General features: G+C 37.8%; 2 protein-coding genes across 2 annotated transcripts; both read left to right on the top strand.

The window, feature by feature from the left end:
* Nucleotides 1-673: 673 nt before the first annotated feature.
* On the top strand, nucleotides 674-4,938 carry LOC148842314 (beta-fructofuranosidase, insoluble isoenzyme CWINV1-like). Its single transcript, XM_088956972.1, has 6 exons — nucleotides 674-1,351; nucleotides 1,504-2,360; nucleotides 2,642-2,800; nucleotides 2,877-3,118; nucleotides 3,221-3,311; nucleotides 4,428-4,938. Exons 1-6 carry the CDS (start codon nucleotides 1,261-1,263, stop codon nucleotides 4,611-4,613), a joined length of 1,626 nt encoding a protein of 541 aa, XP_088813098.1. The 5' UTR covers nucleotides 674-1,260; the 3' UTR covers nucleotides 4,614-4,938.
* A 3,284-nt stretch (nucleotides 4,939-8,222) lies between these two features.
* On the top strand, nucleotides 8,223-15,767 carry LOC148842313 (beta-fructofuranosidase, insoluble isoenzyme CWINV3-like). The gene is made up of 7 exons (XM_088958649.1): nucleotides 8,223-8,473; nucleotides 8,607-8,615; nucleotides 13,513-14,363; nucleotides 14,619-14,777; nucleotides 14,895-15,133; nucleotides 15,254-15,344; nucleotides 15,508-15,767. The coding sequence occupies exons 1-7, from the start codon at nucleotides 8,299-8,301 to the stop codon at nucleotides 15,685-15,687; spliced, it is 1,704 nt and encodes a 567-aa protein (XP_088814775.1). The 5' UTR covers nucleotides 8,223-8,298; the 3' UTR covers nucleotides 15,688-15,767.
* Nucleotides 15,768-17,088: the final 1,321 nt, after the last annotated feature.

Below are 17,088 nucleotides of genomic sequence, written 5' to 3'. Positions count from 1 at the left end.
TTTATGGATATTGAGAGATGCAACAAACGAATAGGCAAAATGGTGTCATAAAAATTCAAAAGCGGCAGAATGCTAACAGAGGGAACATGATATTGGTATCTGAAAATATAGCTCCTTGCCTCTCTGTTGGAAATAAAAGCTCATAGATGAGAGTTTCACTACCCCCATAAGCCCAGGTATCTGTATTTTACCTTTTTGTTTTGGGCTCATTGGGCTACAGGCATAAGGAGTTGTTAGTTTTCTTATGGGTTATCACTTATACGTACTTCCCGTGGGTTTAAGAGCTCAGATCTGCTGCCAATAAAAATAGTCATTAACACACTAACAGCATAGCTTCCAGCCACATCGGGCATTTTTCTGACTTGTAAACCAGTAAGAAATAAGAAAGACCCAATTAACAGGGAGCCCAGATTTTTTACTCGCTTAAAAGTGAGTAGAAAATCCCGACTGAACACAAGTTTTTTATCAAAAAAAAAAAAAAAATGTAACCCACGACTCCCTATCCCTGGGGAGTTGTGGGTTTTCTACTAGTTTACATCACTTTCGGTTTCAGGTCTAAGGGTGTAATCCACAGATTGAATACTTTGAATAAAGCAGAGTTGACTTGACCCGGTTCATCACCTTATCATGTGGCACTGTAGGCTTTTAATGGATCGCATTCTATTGTGGTTTTGCAGTGCAACATCTATGTTCTCTGGGTTCTTTGGTTCAAGATTTAAATTCTTCTTCAATTGCTTTCGTCTCACCTTCATCAAAAACACGTCTGTGCATTAGAGAATTGCTCTATATATTTTATCAAACAAAATTTCAAAGCTTGACTATTTACCTCATTCAAGAAATGATTATTTTATTTCTCTTTCACATCTAAGCTTCTTTTATTTATTTAATACTCTTCCTTGTTTGGGGTTCAGAGCTTCCTAGTTCCCGTCATCTACACCCATCTTGCTTCTTTGACACCAGTTCCTTGAGGGAAGCCATGACCATGGCCTTCTCTCGCATTTGGTATATTGGGTTGTGCTCTGTTCTTCTCCTCCTCCATAGAGGAGCTGAAGCATCTCACCCGATCTACATGCATCTTCAATCTGTTCAATCTACTTCAGCGGTTGATCACCAGCCTTATAGAACTGCTTATCATTTCCAACCTCCCAAGAACTGGATGAATGGTAACCCCCTCCTCTTCCTCCTCCTCACTAACTTCATATTTTCTTCTACTGCTCTGTTATTGTTTGTTTTGTTCATGACCTCTCCTTCAACGGTCTGATGTTCGTTTTCTTTGTTACTATGTCTGTTCGGACATGCCGTGATGGAATGGTCAAATGGGTGCTTGTTGTTGACGATGCAGATCCTAATGGTTAGTTTTACTCAATTAAATTCTGTTTACTGCACAATATGCTAAATTGTTTTGCTTTTCATGTTTCACAGGTTCAGTTAGATTTAAACTGAGCCACAGAATCGCAGAAGTACTAAGACACTATGATTTTCTTTCTGTAATTCCATTTGCAGGACCGATGATTTATAAGGGAATTTATCATCTCTTCTACCAGTATAATCCATTTGGTGCGGTTTGGGGTAACATTGTATGGGCACACTCAACCTCCACTGATCTAGTCAACTGGGTTCGCCATGATCCTGCTATTTACCCGTCTGAACCATTCGACATTAAGGGTTGCTGGTCTGGTTCCGCTACATTCCTCCCCGGCGGCAAGCCCGCCATTCTTTACACCGGCATAGACCCACAAAACCGCCAGGTTCAAAACTTAGCATTTCCCAAGAACCTCTCTGATCCCTTCCTCAGAGAATGGATAAAACTAGCACAAAATCCTCTGATGGCTCCCATTAATGGCATCAACGCAAGCTCATTCAGGGACCCAACCACTGGTTGGCGGGGAGCTGATGGGAGGTGGAGGGTGATCATTGGTAGCAAGAGAAGACGCCGAGGAATGGCAATTCTGTATAGGAGCAAGGATTTTATTCACTGGACCAAATCTCAACACCCACTCCATTCGTCGGACAACACCGGAATGTGGGAATGCCCAGATTTCTTCCCAGTCTCTCCCAACGGCAAAATGGGTCTCGATACTTCAGTCATTAATCCGGGTGTTAAGCATGTGCTTAAGGTGAGCTTGGATGATACCAAACACGAGTATTACACAATTGGTACTTATGATCCTGCCAAGGATCAGTACAGTCCCGATCCTGGCTCTGTAGACAATGGTTCAGGACTGAGATACGACTATGGAAAATTTTACGCTTCGAAAACATTTTTTGATGACTCGAAGAAGAGGAGGATATTGTGGGGTTGGATAAATGAATCCTCTAGTGTAGCCGATGATGTAGAGAAGGGATGGTCTGGACTTCAGGTAAGTAATCAAAACAAAACCAATCTGATTAGTGCTTCTGAACATCTCTGTTTCTTCATCTCATAGATTGCATGATTTGCATCTAATGTCTGAATTAATGCTTCCCAGTTTATTTCTCATAGTTTGCTTTCCAGTAATCCTTTCCGATTCAGAAAGTGGCTCAGTTATTCACCTGGGTCAAGAGTTTCAATTTCCAATGTCGATGGCCTTGGGATGAAGTTGGGCAATTTAATCAGAAGGAAGGAGAAGATCGATAAAATCTTATGAGATCCATTTTGCAGGCAATCCCAAGGCATCTCTGGCTCGATTCAAGTGGGAAACAACTGGTGCAATGGCCAATCGTTGAAATTGAACAACTACGAGGAGACCAAGTTAATTTGGCCAACGAAGAGATTAAGGGAGGGTCAGTACTCGAAGTTTCAGGAATAACAGCCTCCCAGGTAAGTTTCTCTCTGAACTCTTCGTCAAAGCCGATGTATATATGTCTGCAATTAATTAATTTGCCGTTCCAAACAGGCGGATATTGAGGTTTCATTTGACCTTTCAAAGCTAGAGAAGGCAGAGGTGATGAACCCGAGTTGGGTTAACCCACAACTGCTCTGCAGCAAAAAAGGTGCTTCAGTTAAAGGTGGGATAGGGCCATTTGGATTACTGGTTCTGGCATCGAAGGACATGAAAGAACAGACAGCCATCTTCTTCAGGGTATTCAAAGATGATGGCAAGAGATATGTGGTGCTCATGTGCAGTGACCAAAGCAGGTCAGTTCTCATTCGTTAGCTCAGAGTCTTGAAGTTGGGTTTGTCTGGGTCAATTTTTTTTTTTGTTTTTCGTTTGACTAACTAAATGTTGAATTAAATTAGGTCTTCCTTGGGTAAAGACATTGATAAAACAAGCTATGGAGCTTTCGTGGACGTGGATCCTCTTCACGAGAAGTTGTCATTGAGGACTTTGGTAAGTCCAGTGGAGTAAATTAACAGTTCTTTTTTGTTTTTTCTAATACATACGTAAGAGATGGATCCGACCATTTATTCCAATGAGGAAAAATGAATAGGTAGTTCTGACTTTTGTGGAGCCGTGCGCCTTTTATCTGTCAAATAAAACAAAATAAAGGGTAAATTGCAATGTATTTTGGGTTTAGTCTCACTTTTAAAAAGGTTCCAATTTAGTCTCACTTAAAACTTTTGAAAATATTAAAATTATTCTTCAAAATAAGCTTATGTTCATCATCTTCTTTCAGATCGAACCAAAACAATGATGAAACAATCTATAAGCATTTAAATGATTGATAAAGAAAATTTAGATGACACTTAAACGAGTATTTATGTCTTTTCATATACCACTTAATAGCATTGATAATTTTAGAGTAAATTAGAATTCAAGAACTAGATTGACATATTTTAAAATTTGGATATTAAAATGAGACTAAATCCAAATTACAAGGTAATAATTTACAATTTAGCCTAAAATAAAATAAAAAATCAAACGATATTCGATTAATGAACATCAGATTTTGAACAAACGTTTAAAGTTGAGAGGAAATTGTTAAGAAATTTCACAATATTTGTTAAGGAACTTTCCTGTGGTTTATTTATTAGATGGCGATGGAGTGATGGGTGTATTTTGAATTTTGAGAGCCATATACCATTTGGCCAGTATACGCAATTGAATTGAGGAGGACTACTGTCACGTATTGAACTCTTGCTTATGATCAGTTGCCACATTTTTCTATTGAGCTCCTAGTATTAGTAGGTCAACAACTTTGCATTAAAGGAAATGAGAAAGTAGATGAGAACTTAAGAGTGCTCCCAGTGATCAAATTAAGCGAACCAATTAATCAACACAGAAATAATTCACAAAAGTAGGTTTTTACTTTCCACATAGTAAATAAGCAAGACCAAGTCATGGGTCGCCATGTAATGATTCTTTCTAAAAAGCTACTTCTTTTTTTCTTCTTAGACTGCTTTCCATGTGCTTAGGGTCAACATAAGCTTGCTTGCTAAGAACAGATTTCCTTCTTTTGCTTAATTTTAGGTTTTACTAATGTATGTGGGGTTTCATCCTTTGCAGATAGATCACTCAATTGTGGAGAGTTTTGGTGGCCAAGGAAAGGCTTGCATCACTGCTAGGGTGTATCCAAAACTGGCTATTGGAAACGGAGCCCACCTCTTTGCATTTAATAATGGAGCTGAGAGTGTGAAAATAGCAAGCTTGAGTGCTTGGAGTATGAAGAGGGCTCACATCAATGAAGCTTAGCTAGCAAAAGTGAAATCAGAGGGGATTATTATAAGAAGCATGATAGAAACTGTATTCTTATTATTTGGTCTAAATAAAGGTAGGACTTAGGAAGAGTTGCGTGAAGCGTTAGGTCTACAATAATCAATAATCAACACCGAGGTGTTCCATCCACATCATAATATCTTACCATGTTAGAACAAAAAGGAAGCCTATCAAAAGGATTCCAACAATAAGGGAAGAGAGTTCACATTATTGTTCATCAGTTCCCATCTCACGGAGATCCTCTCCCATGTACCTAGTCTTTATTTATCTTTTGTTAATTGGGCGTTATGCTTCTACTTAATGCTTTTTCTTTTTAGTCAAAAAGGTGAAACCATTCATCAAGGCTATGTTTGGTGTGAAGGAAAAGGTAAGGAAAAAGGGAAGGACAGGAAAATCAGTACAAGGTTTGTAAAAGTTTTTCTATCTTTTCCTACATTTTTTTTCAAACCAAACATAATAACACAATACAGGTCATCCTGGACAGTTTGTTCTAGAAACAAAGGAATAATAGACCAAATAGTAGTCGGAGTCCGAGTGCACCAGATGGCAATATTTGCAGCTTGAACAGCAGCTACATTTGCACTCCTATGTATATGACATGATGAGTATAGTTATTTTTTTGACACCTAAAAGTTCATTCTTAAATGCTCATGCTATAAAGTAAAAAAAATTAACAGCAATAAAAAATATAACAAAAAAAAGCATGTTAAGCATGCTAAGATAAAACAGGTAACCACGAGCATCGGGAGAAAAACGACTTGAGAAACCTTTGCAATTGATGTAATTTAAGAAATGTCAAAAAGGTCGGCTAAATGGCTCCAACAGAGATGAAGTCAACAAGTGTGTCCCCCTACCAAATGAGTTTAGATCAACTACGCAAAACCCTCAAATTAAGTGTATAGGAAAAAACAGATACACCATGACACCCATTTCATGGCAATATTGAAAATGTAAAAGCGGGAAAACCCTAAAATAGTCTTCTGTTACAAAACTCTTCCTAACACAACAAAGAAACATCCAGAAATAAGCAAACATGTTTATGATACACCAATTAAGATGGTTCCAAAGAACCCACCAACGAACAGAAAATTTATGATATTTGAAGCAACGCCCAAAGCAAATACATAGGGTGCAAAACCTTGTATTTTATTTGTATTTGTACTCATTCCCAAATAAGCCTAAGAAAAAGAGTGAAAACAAGGATAATAGGAAAGAGATGGACAATTTCTTGAGGGGAACAGCACGAACAAAGAGAGACACTCCACATGATCATTATATACAATTCCTAATCCAAAAGGGAGTTGCTGAACTGCCATTGATTGTCTTGTATCTAGAAAGAAATTGTCTGCATGAACTGTTAGTTGCTTTAATTTAGCATTTAAAATGCAGTGAACATAAACATGTGCAGCACAATGTTTTTAAACTATCGTTGATTCTGATATTCAGACCATTTAGGCAATTGGTTCTGTTTTATTCCTAATCCGTTTTTTGGCCAAAAACTGTTGACTTGGATGAATGACCTACTGACCTAGGTGATTGAACCATCAATCCATTTAATCCAAACAACAGTTTTTGGTCATTTTTATTTTAATTATTTTATTTTTTTTTTAATTTAAAACAAACCATTTTTTTAAACCAGACGATCAAACTGATTGAGTGTCGATTTTTAAAACATAGGCGCATAATGAATGGTACAAATGAGAGAAAAAATTTCAGCCAACGCCCTTTATGCTTATAATGCTTCAATTCATGATAAATAAATAAGTAATTGAGAGAAGGGATGTAAATTAATTACTTCATATTTCATCTGGCAATAAATAAATGAGTTTTAAACAAATATAATCTGCAGTGTAGAGTGAATAGGTGGCTGATTTAGATTGGGTTTTACTTGGCCACACGATTTCTAGGTCGTGTTAGGAGTTTTGTCTCCTCTGCCAAAATACTTAAATTACAACAATCTGCTCCAACCAAGGTTTGCAGCTTATTCTATTTTAAGGAAATTAAGATAAATTAAATTAATAATCCACGAGACCACGACCACGAGTATTAGACTGACAAATCCACCTACCTTGCTGTTTTATAAAGGCCTCATTCGTTTATTAGTATCTCGCGTGGATAATTTGATGAATTGAGAAAATTGATCAATTTCTCGGTTTTTTTCCCTATGCCCATGTTTTTATTGGGCTTATCTCAATAGTTTAACTTTAACCATATAAGAGAGAAAATTGATCAATTAATTTTTTGGTTTATTGGGCTTATCTCAATAGTTTTAGATGTATCGGCTCTTTAAGTAATCAATACTCTTCTGGTGTGGGTAAGTTGTTTATGCATCCACCGAAAACGCGAATAGTGACATCGCAATTTTCCAAGGTGGGATCATTTGCCCAAATAAACACATTACCCAAGTACCGTAAAAACAAAACAGACCAAAATTGTAAATCATACGAGATGACCGAGGAACTAAAAGGGTTAGCTGAAAAGTATGCCATAATTGCACAAGTTATTTATCTTCTCTTTTATCCATCAGTTGTGTATATTTTGTTATTCCTAAGAAATTGTTTCAGGGCTTTCTTATTTGGTACTATTACCAAAATTCATACAAATATATATATATATAACACTAAGGATTCTTAAACCCTGATGTATATATATTTTTTGACTTATTATGTAAATAATCGATCCAATTTTATTAATTGTTAGAGATCCAAGTCCCTTATCTTATGGAGTTTGGCTTCAGTGAGGGCAAAGCCTATTTGAGCAGTCTTTACTGTCTTGCATCGAAAATATCTCCATACTTTATACTTTATTTCATAGGAAGATATTCTCAATAAAAAATTGAAAAAGGCTGTTAGAAGGCATAAATTTGCACTGATGGAAGCTGATCTCTATCTTATGTTGAAAAAGGCTGTTAGAAGGCATAGGGTTGCACTGATAGAAGCTGATCTCTATCTTATGCATGGTGCTCTCTGCTCTTTTGCTGAATAAGGAAATAATATATTAATTAAATAGATTCTTATTGTTTTTTGGGGTCAAAACTGAGAGTGGAAACCTAGGAGATAATGAGACTAGATCTGTTCCTCACACGTGTCACCTCACAGGTACATCCCATCCTATATTGGAAACGTTTCCCTGTACTTGAATGTTATTATTTACTGGAAATGTTTCCAATGCTGGGTGGAATGCATATGTGAGTTCGTTGTGAGACACCCTGTGTGAAGAGTAGATCCCAATTCAGATATAATCACTACTCACATTGTTTATCTTCTTTTTATTACTTGTGCTACACATGGTTTATCATTATAAATTTATAATACGAGAGGGTGATGCACTCCGGCGATTCCTGTTGGCGCTATTCATATGCTAAATAAACTGAACATTTATATCTGCAAATTGCATGTTTTTTAATCAACAACACAGACATCAAGGCTTTTCAAAAAAATTAAATAAATAATAAAAAGAACAGCATAGACATTAATTTATGTGGCATAAATTATTTATTATTTATTTAATTTTGTACTTTGTATATATGTATTCTAACCAGCTGGCTGAGTTAATTTAAAAAAAAAAAAAAGCAGCTTGCTGGAATCCATTCTTCATAGATTAATTAGAAAGAGTAGCTTGAGTTCTCTCTTCTTCTTTGGGGAGAAAAACTGAGAAAGTCATGGCAACTTCTGCTCTCTGGTTTTTGTGGTTGTGGTTTATTCTGGTTGGCGATGTAACTGAAGTTGAAGACTCCCGCCGCACTTACGGTGACCTCTACCCTCTTCAGATTACTTCAATAAAGCAGCCGTACAGAACCTTATATCACTTCCAACCTCCAAGAAACTGGATGAATGGTAGCTGTAGCTCTTTTCTTTCATTCAAATTTTTTTCTTTAGTGCTTTTTTTTCCTCTGAATTCTTTGATTATTTTATTTTTCATGTTTTTTGACATGTTAATGAATGGAAAACGGCCATCTTGGATGCACAGATCCTAACGGTTAGTCTCCCAAACAATCGCCACGTTTCCTCTTTTGATTGTCTTGTTACTTTTGATTATACCGCATGTTCTGTTCCAGAATAATCCATTTTGATATGAATCTGTTTTGCCGAAACAAAACAAAGGCCCAAGACTCGGTTTGACATGCATTAAATCTATATCGGGCATGATGAATAATACTAGGCTTTCTTTAACCCCCAAACTTCAGGTGGCTACCGTTATGGTATTTTTAGACTGTACTTCACTTCAGAATTCTGATTTAAGATACATATCAACAATTATTCAATATTATAAACAGTTCCACCTATAACATTCACATCTGTTCATGAATTGGCATCAATTTCGAGTTGGCACCTATCCCACCTATATGGTAGAGTTAAAAATTCTAGGAATGGACTGAACAGCAAAAACCCCTAAAATTTTTTAATACAGTAGAATGATATACAAAGAAATCATTCATAAATACAAAAAAAAAAAAATCCTTAAATAACCCAAAAAAGGAATACCAGAACCATCATTATTCAGCAGAACTACTTGAGTTTCAATCCGGAGCTCATGAAAAGAAATATAAATCCTGTTAGTGAAATGATTACTTCTCGTCTTGGACAGCCAGTCCTTGATTCACCTCTCTATAAATATGAACAACGATGATATCCATTATTAGTTCATAGTAATTATCAAAATGGCCTTCTAATATCATAGGTTCCAAGCGGGATTTGCTAGTATTTTGTACTATGTCATGCAAAACCTTCAAGTTACTCTCCACCATGAGTTTCATGATACCCATTGCCCTTGCCAATTCGATACCATCAAGAAGTGCATAAGCTTCTGTGGAAAGCCAAAGTGAAATTATTTCTTCCGTCAAGGACAATCCCCAACTCCCCCGCTAGTCTTAGGATTTCCTCGAACTGATCCATCAGCATTTGGGACAGGGATCATATTTATAGTTTTCAACATTATCCTCTATCCCCAATCTTGACTCCGGTTGGGGATTCTTATTAATCTCTATTTACAAAAGCCATGATGAACTGGGTTTAAACGTACCGCCTTTAGCCCTTTACACCTGATTGGTAACGCCTGAAGGCCCAAACAAGAAAAGTAGGGGTTTCTTTGAGCAAATGATTGATTTCCTGAATCCACACTTCTCTACCATAAAAATAACAAATTGGGAACATTCGAAACACCCTTCCATCTTTTTTCTACATCTCTCTTTTTTCAAATTTCCCAAGGCATAAGGGAGGCCAAGATTTTCATACACAACTTTCTACCAAAAACCATCCTTCCCATTCCTATCCACACACGGTTAGGGTTTTCCTTCAACAGAGATCCATTTCCACACAAACCCTAGCCACACACCCACGGTTGTTCTTGTCAAAAGTTTCTAGCTTAAGACATTTGGATCATCTACTTTTAACAGACATTTGACCACCTGTGTTATAGATCAAACATATGGATCATTGTAAAGATTCATCAGTAGTTGTGGGAGGAAAATCCAGATTTGGAATGACAAAGGGCTCCCACCTGAGTTCCATACAAAACATCCACCTAGGCCTCATTCGCTTTTTGGTAAATTACTTACCCGAGTAAATGCAGTTACTTAGGTAAGTTTTTCTTGAAAAACACTTACTCAAGTAAGTGCATTTACCCATATTTTTTTATTTGTCATGTAAATAAGGCAATGACTATGGAATTCTTGGTCAATGGGAACCAAAATCCTATTGACCAACTTTCCCCCTCTCAAAATCCGAAAAAAGAACACCCCATTAAGAAATCAAAACAAAAAATCCTTGATAACAAAAACTTTTTTTAACTAGACCCTTAAATATTCACCTTCAAATGAAAAAGTACCCACAAGAAATTCTCTAATCTCAGCAAAGGGGTAAGGAATTTTTCTGTCTCCTCATAGTAAACTTGACTACTAGTTCTCCCCATTTAGAGTAGGTTTTTCCAAAGCAATATCAATCACCAGAGGACCTAGGTAGGAATGGCAATTGGACGGGTTTGGAGTGGGGATAAAATTCCCCATCCCCGATCCCGATTTCCAAATCATTACCCATCCCCGTCCCCGATTCCCGTCCGGGAAAGAAATGCTCCTCCATCCCTGACCCCGCCAGGGATGAGTTCCCCATCGGAGACCTGGATCGCCGATTGCTTTTGAGTTTCCCATCGGAGAAAGGAAAGCTCCTCCATCTCAAATCTGCGATGATGATCTGGGTTTAAATGTACCACCTTTAGCCCTTTACACCTGATTGGTAAGGCCTGAAGGCCCAAACAAGAAAAGTAGGGGTTTCTTTGAGCAAAGGATTGATTTCCTGAATCCACACCTCTCTACCATAAAAATAACGTATTGGGAACATTCGTAACACCCTTCCATCTTTTTTCTACATCTCTCTTTTCAAATTTCCATTTTCATACACAACTTTCTACCAAAAACCATCCTTCCCATTCCTATCCACACACGGTTAGTGTTTTCCTTCAACAGAGATTCATTTCCACACAAACCCTAGCCACAGACCCATGGCTGTTCTTGTCAAAAGTCTCTAGCTTAAGACATTTGGATCATCTACTTTCAATAGACATTTGACCAGCTGTGTTATAGATCAAACACATGGATCATTGTAAAGATTCATCAGTAGTTGTGGGGGGAAAATCCAAATTTGGAACGACAAAGGGCTTCCACCTGAGTTCCATACAAGACATCCACTTAGGCCTCGTTCGCTTTTCGATAAATTACTTACTCGGGCAACTAGGTAAGTTTTTCCTTGGAAACACTTATTCGGGTAAGTGCATTTACCCATATTCTTTTATTTGTTAGGTAAACAAGGCAATGATCATTTTAGTCATAAGAACTCATTATTAAAAAGGACAATTTTGTCCCATTCAAGTGTTGGCAACTTTCCTCTTAGGTGGGAAAGTTATTTATCCACCTAAGAGATGGGTATCACTTACTCGAATAAATGGTACCCAAGAAAATAAACTTTCCCCGATCCCCACATAAATCTGAAAAAAAAATACAGGAATCTTGATCAATGGGAACCAAAATCCTATTGACCAACTTTCTCCCTCTCAAAATCCGAAAAAAGAACACCCCCTTAAAAGTCAAAACAAAAAATCCTTGATAACAAAAACTTTTCTTAATTACACCCTTAAATATTCACCTTCAAATGAAATAGTACCCACAAGAAATTCTCTAATCTCAGCAAAAGGGAAAGCAATTTTTCTGTCTCATAGTAAAATTGACTACTAGCTCTCCCCATCCCCGTCCCCGATTTCCTCCGGGGAAAGAAATGCTCCTCCATCCCTGACCCCACCAGGGATGAATTCTCCGTCGGAGACCTACATCGCCAATTGCTTTTGAGTTCCCCATCGGAGAAAGGAAAGCTCCTCCATCTCAAATCTGCGACCGAGATTCACATTGATTAGGTGATGGCCACGAGTTACAAAGTTTCAGATCTGCAACTTGTGAACATTAAGTTGAGAGAAAGAGAAGAGACGAGTTGCAAAGTTTCAGATCTGCAACCTATGAGCACTGAGTTGAGAGAAAGAGAAAGAGACGAGTTGCAAAGTGTCAGATTTGCAACTTGTGAGCATTGAGTTGAGAGAAAGAGAAAGAAAGGACCATTGCGGGCTTGCGAGTTGTCTCACCTGAGAGAGAAAAAGAGCGCTAACGACGACTATTGACACTGAAGACGATAGGATAGACTAAGAAGGGAAGAAGAAGAACTGAAGAAGGGTAGGGTTTTTAGTTTCAGGCGCAGCCCACTGTTCTTTATTCTGTCTTTTACACTTTTTTTAGTTTTTGTTATTTGTGTAATTATAATATAATAATATTATATAAAATAATATAATATTATATATATATATAATCAGGGTCGGGCCGGGCAGGGATTGCATTCCCCAGTCCCATCGGGTCGGGGAGCCCAGGTACCTCTCAGGGATGGGAAAATTGCCACCCCTAGACCTAGGGAATTTTTGGAAAGGGATTGAATGTTGGGACCAGCATAGAAGCAAAGGCTCTCCCATTATTCGAACGGTTCGAACGGTTTTAACCGTTTTTCAAATTTTTTATTTTTTGTCAGAACAGGCCGGCCATTTGAGTCACACAGTCAGAACTTTCGAACCTGTAACTGAACCCCTGACCGGTTAGGTCACCGGTTCGTTTTTAAAAACCATGGTGTACATGATGAATACTAGGCTCAATATTATATTGTTCGATCGGTGGATTTAATCATTGCTATGGTCAAATCTAGCCCATTTGTTAACACCTTGTTGGATCCATTTGCATTAATAGGACAAAAATATGATAAAATGGGTGTTCTGTTTTGAGTTATACTGATTTTTTACCCTCCTCACATTCCATAATTTCGTTGTATGTTTCAATTAAAAAGGTCAATGATCAATCCGCTGATGCATTTTTCTAGCTGAAGTGAATTTCATATGGATATGTGATACTCAGTGACAACACATATTTATCACCAATTTGTATTGATCAGTCCGAATCATTCAGGTAGAAACAGCAATAAAACCAAACACAATCTAAATTTATGCAAGTTCTTTTTTTTTTTGAATTATTCGGATTCATAACAAGCCATCCTTATAAATTCTAATGGTTAAATTAAACCTCACACCCATAATGGTTAAATAAAATCCCCACTAAGGAATTTATAGAATGGCCAAGATTGATGAGTTCTACACTTAAATTCATTAATTTAACACTGGCTTACTTTCTTAAATGTATCCATTATAAAGATTAATTTCCATATAAAAGGGAAGGCCTTGATTCAACGAAATGAAATGAAAGACCAACTGAGCTTGCCAAAATGGAGTTTCTGTGTCTGGTTCGATTGTGTCGGGAGAGGTTCCCATGTTGATCCACGATCTTATGTGTTTCTTGCAGGACCAATGTACTATAAGGGATATTACCATCTGTTTTACCAATACAATCCCTACGGTGCTGTATGGCGGCCAGATATCATATGGGCCCATTCTGTATCAACTGATCTCGTCAACTGGGTTCATCTCGACCATGCCATTTACCCAACTGAGACTTTCGACATTAATGGCTGCTGGTCGGGTTCTGCTACAATCCTCCCCGGAAATAAGCCTGTCATTTTGTACACCGGTGGAGACACTAAAAACCATCAGGTTCAAAACTTAGCACTGCCTGTAAATCTTTCTGACCCACTCCTCCAATCGTGGGTAAAGCTGCCTCAGAATCCTCTCATCACACCCATCAATGGTGGCATTGATCCAGAAAATTTCAGAGACCCCACAACTGCGTGGCAGGGTCCAGATGGGGAGTGGAGGATACTTGTTGGAACCCAAGGAGAACATGGAGGAATGGCAATTCTGTACCGAAGTAGGGATTTTGTCAACTGGACCGAATCTCAGTATCCATTTCGCTCGCGGGAGAAAACTTCTATATGGGAGTGTCCTGACTTTTATCCAGTGTCTCTGAACACTACAAATGGAGTTGACACCTCGGTGAATAATCCTAGTGTCAAGCATGTCCTCAAGGTGAGCTTCAATTCCCATGACTACTACACATTGGGGAGTTACAGCAGTTACACAGATGAGTACATTCCTGATACCGACTTCATGGACTCAGACTTGAGATATGATTATGGAAAGTTCTACGCTTCAAAGAGTTTCTTCGACCCTGCCAAGAACAGACGGATCTTGTGGGCTTGGGTAAATGAGTCCGATAGTGAATCAGAGGACATCAAGAGAGGCTGGTCTGGCCTTCAGGTAATTCAAAGTATTATATATGTTACATCATCTACCTCCAGTTTCTGCTCTTGAGAGTACTGTGAGAATGCAAATTAAAAAAGAACATCAGTTAATTCAATAGTGAATTAATGACTCTGATAAATGGTGCACTAGTTGTATAGAAGAAGGAACAAGCAACCAATTTGCAGCTTGAAAATTTTCAAAGTAGATATTCGTTGTTTTACACCAGTCAGTGGATTGAGTCACCAGTATAACTTTTTTTTTTTTTTTCAGTCAATTCCGAGAAGTGCTTGGCTTGGTAAAACGGGAAGGCAATTGGTACAATGGCCAGTCGAGGAGATTGAAAAATTACGCATAAATGAGGTGAATTTCAAGGGTGAGAATCTTAGGAGTGAAACAGTATTTGAAGTTTCGGGTGTCACGGCTTCACAGGTCAGTTTCTGATCATCTGCGTCAATATCATACTGTTAAATCGTGCTTTAGAACTTTTTTTTTTTTTTTCTTTTCTGGGTACAGTTCATAATTCATTTACCCTTTTCGATCTTGAAGGCCGATGTAGAGGTTTCGTTTGAATTACCAAAATTGGCATATGCAGAGTTGATGGACCCAAGTTGGGTTGATCCACAATTACTCTGCAGCAATAAAGGAGCTTCTGTTAAGGGTGGAGTGGGGCCATTTGGTTTGCTGGTTCTAGCTTCTGAAGATTTGAAGGAACACACTGCAATCTTCTTTCGGGTGTTCAAAAATAAAGACAGATATGTGGTGCTCATGTGTAGCGACCAGAGCAGGTAGAGTTAATTTGATTCTTTATTTCTTTCTCACTAAACTAAATATCCTACTGTTATGTTCTTGGGTGAATTAACTAGCTTAATTCTATGTCCAATGACCTGAACATAAAATTTTAACAGGTCTTCCCTGTCAGAAGAGATAGATAAAACCACCTATGGAGCTTTTGTTGATGTGGATCCTCGCCACGAGAATATTTCACTAAGAAGCTTGGTATTTTCATATGTCCATATTCTGTGTAGTTTTGTCTTACAATTAAAAGAGTAAAATTTCTTGTTTAACTTTCTTTTTCTGTTTTTTGGTTAAATTAACCCATGATATTGAACTATTTGAACACTAATCATGTGCGCTTTTTTTTTTTTTTTATCTATTGCAGATTGATCATTCTATTGTGGAAAGTTTTGGGGGCGAAGGAAGGGCTTGCATTACTGCAAGGGTTTATCCCAAGTTGGCCATTGATGAAGAAGCCCGTCTTTATGCATTCAATAATGGAACTGAAAATGTAATAATTTCAAGACTGAGAGCTTGGAGTATGAAAAGTGCGCTTATTTATTGAAGGCATATATATTTTAAACAATGGGGACGGAATATAAAAGAATGAGAAATGACACAGACTATTATTTCTGGAATTGTAAATTTGTATAGCAATTAACTCTAAGGCTCAGTGGAAAGAGTACAAATACAAATATGTAGAATGAAAAATTTTGTATTTTGTATTATTTTGTGAGTTCACATCTAAGCCCCATGGAGTGCACCACACATGTACATCTCATCAGCATGCATTGGGAAAATCTCCTGTACTTGTCATTGGGAGATGTTCCTAATACACGGTTGGAATGTGCTGTTGGGGGCACAGGGGCACATTCCATTGGGCATAGATGTGAATTCTTATTTCATATGTATTGTACTCCTTCTAAACTGAGCCTTAATCTCCATTCCTGTGTGGCATGTAGCATTTGTAAACTTTGAAAAATAATGTAATTGAAACTTATTGGAAGGAGAGTTCCAATCTACATTCTAATAACATCAACCTCTCTCATTCTTACCTTATAAACAAATAGATATCTTTTTTATCCTGAAAGATGCCATAAAATGTGGGTTCAGCAACTGCATATTGTCTACAATATAAAAATCACTGTTCAGCAAATGGGCCATGGACAATGAGCTACCAAGCGGGGAGATACACAGTAAATCAACAAAATGGGTGGACAGTAACTGTAAAAAATGGATGCATGACAGTTGAAGAGTAGGACATTGATATTGATATCTAATAAGAGTGCAAGGTTAGAACAAGGTTTCTGCTGTTGGACTAGATGGGGTCACTGTAACTTAGGAGGAGAAGCTCTGAGGCGCGTCTGAAGACACTGTCTTTAAAACGTTATTTGCCCCCATTCAGTTTTACTGAGTTTGTTGTTGGGTTACAAGCAAATTCGTTCCCAGGATACAACAGAGCCTTGGGCGAGAACCTGCAACCATCAAAGTTGAAGAGTCTCCAAAGAAACCTTCTATGAGACTGTAGCAGACTGGACTGAGAGAGAAAGAGATAGTGAATTTCGAAATTGTGTGTTTTGGAGTCTGATTCATGCTCCTTAAATAATTTGTGAAGAGGTATAAGGAAAACGTATGGGCTGGTTTAGAGAAGTCACCTTGAACAGTCACAATTTCAATCATTGTGCCTGTTTAAAAAGTTGTTAATAGTTGGTGACTGTTAACTTTGAATTGTGCCTCTTGATCACACCCGATCAAATCGTGACCGTTGATCTCATCAATGGTGATTAACGGTCATCAACACACCAAAACCAGAGCCGCCCATCGTGAGCCATGCGGGTGCGCGCGAAGTGCGAGCAAAGTGCACCTCTAAAGCACCTCATTGTAATTATCCAATGTGGGACAAGTTCAAAACTGGGTTTTTTTTTTTTTTTTTTTTGTAAGAGAAAAACTGATTTTCCAACCAAGT

This window comes from Nelumbo lutea, chromosome 8, assembly GCF_056320005.1.
Source record: "Nelumbo lutea isolate HS-2025 chromosome 8, American lotus-T2T, whole genome shotgun sequence".
Classification (NCBI taxonomy): Eukaryota; Viridiplantae; Streptophyta; class Magnoliopsida; order Proteales; family Nelumbonaceae; genus Nelumbo; species Nelumbo lutea.
The sequence above is the reverse complement of the archived record's forward strand: the minus strand, read 5'-3'. Positions and strand labels throughout refer to the sequence as shown.

Excerpts from the sequence above, each read along its gene's own strand:
- LOC148842313 (XM_088958649.1), top strand. The coding sequence starts at position 8,299 with ATGGCAACTTCTGCTCTCTGGTTTTTGTGGTTGTGGTTTATTCTGGTT. Across the intron at positions 14,364-14,618 it reads GAGGCTGGTCTGGCCTTCAG|TCAATTCCGAGAAGTGCTTG; the intron begins GTAATTCAAAGT and ends TTTTTTTTTCAG. Across the intron at positions 14,778-14,894 it reads CGGGTGTCACGGCTTCACAG|GCCGATGTAGAGGTTTCGTT; the intron begins GTCAGTTTCTGA and ends TCGATCTTGAAG.
- LOC148842314 (XM_088956972.1), top strand. The coding sequence starts at position 1,261 with ATGTTCGTTTTCTTTGTTACTATGTCTGTTCGGACATGCCGTGATGGA. Across the intron at positions 2,801-2,876 it reads CAGGAATAACAGCCTCCCAG|GCGGATATTGAGGTTTCATT; the intron begins GTAAGTTTCTCT and ends CGTTCCAAACAG. Across the intron at positions 3,312-4,427 it reads AGTTGTCATTGAGGACTTTG|ATAGATCACTCAATTGTGGA; the intron begins GTAAGTCCAGTG and ends CATCCTTTGCAG.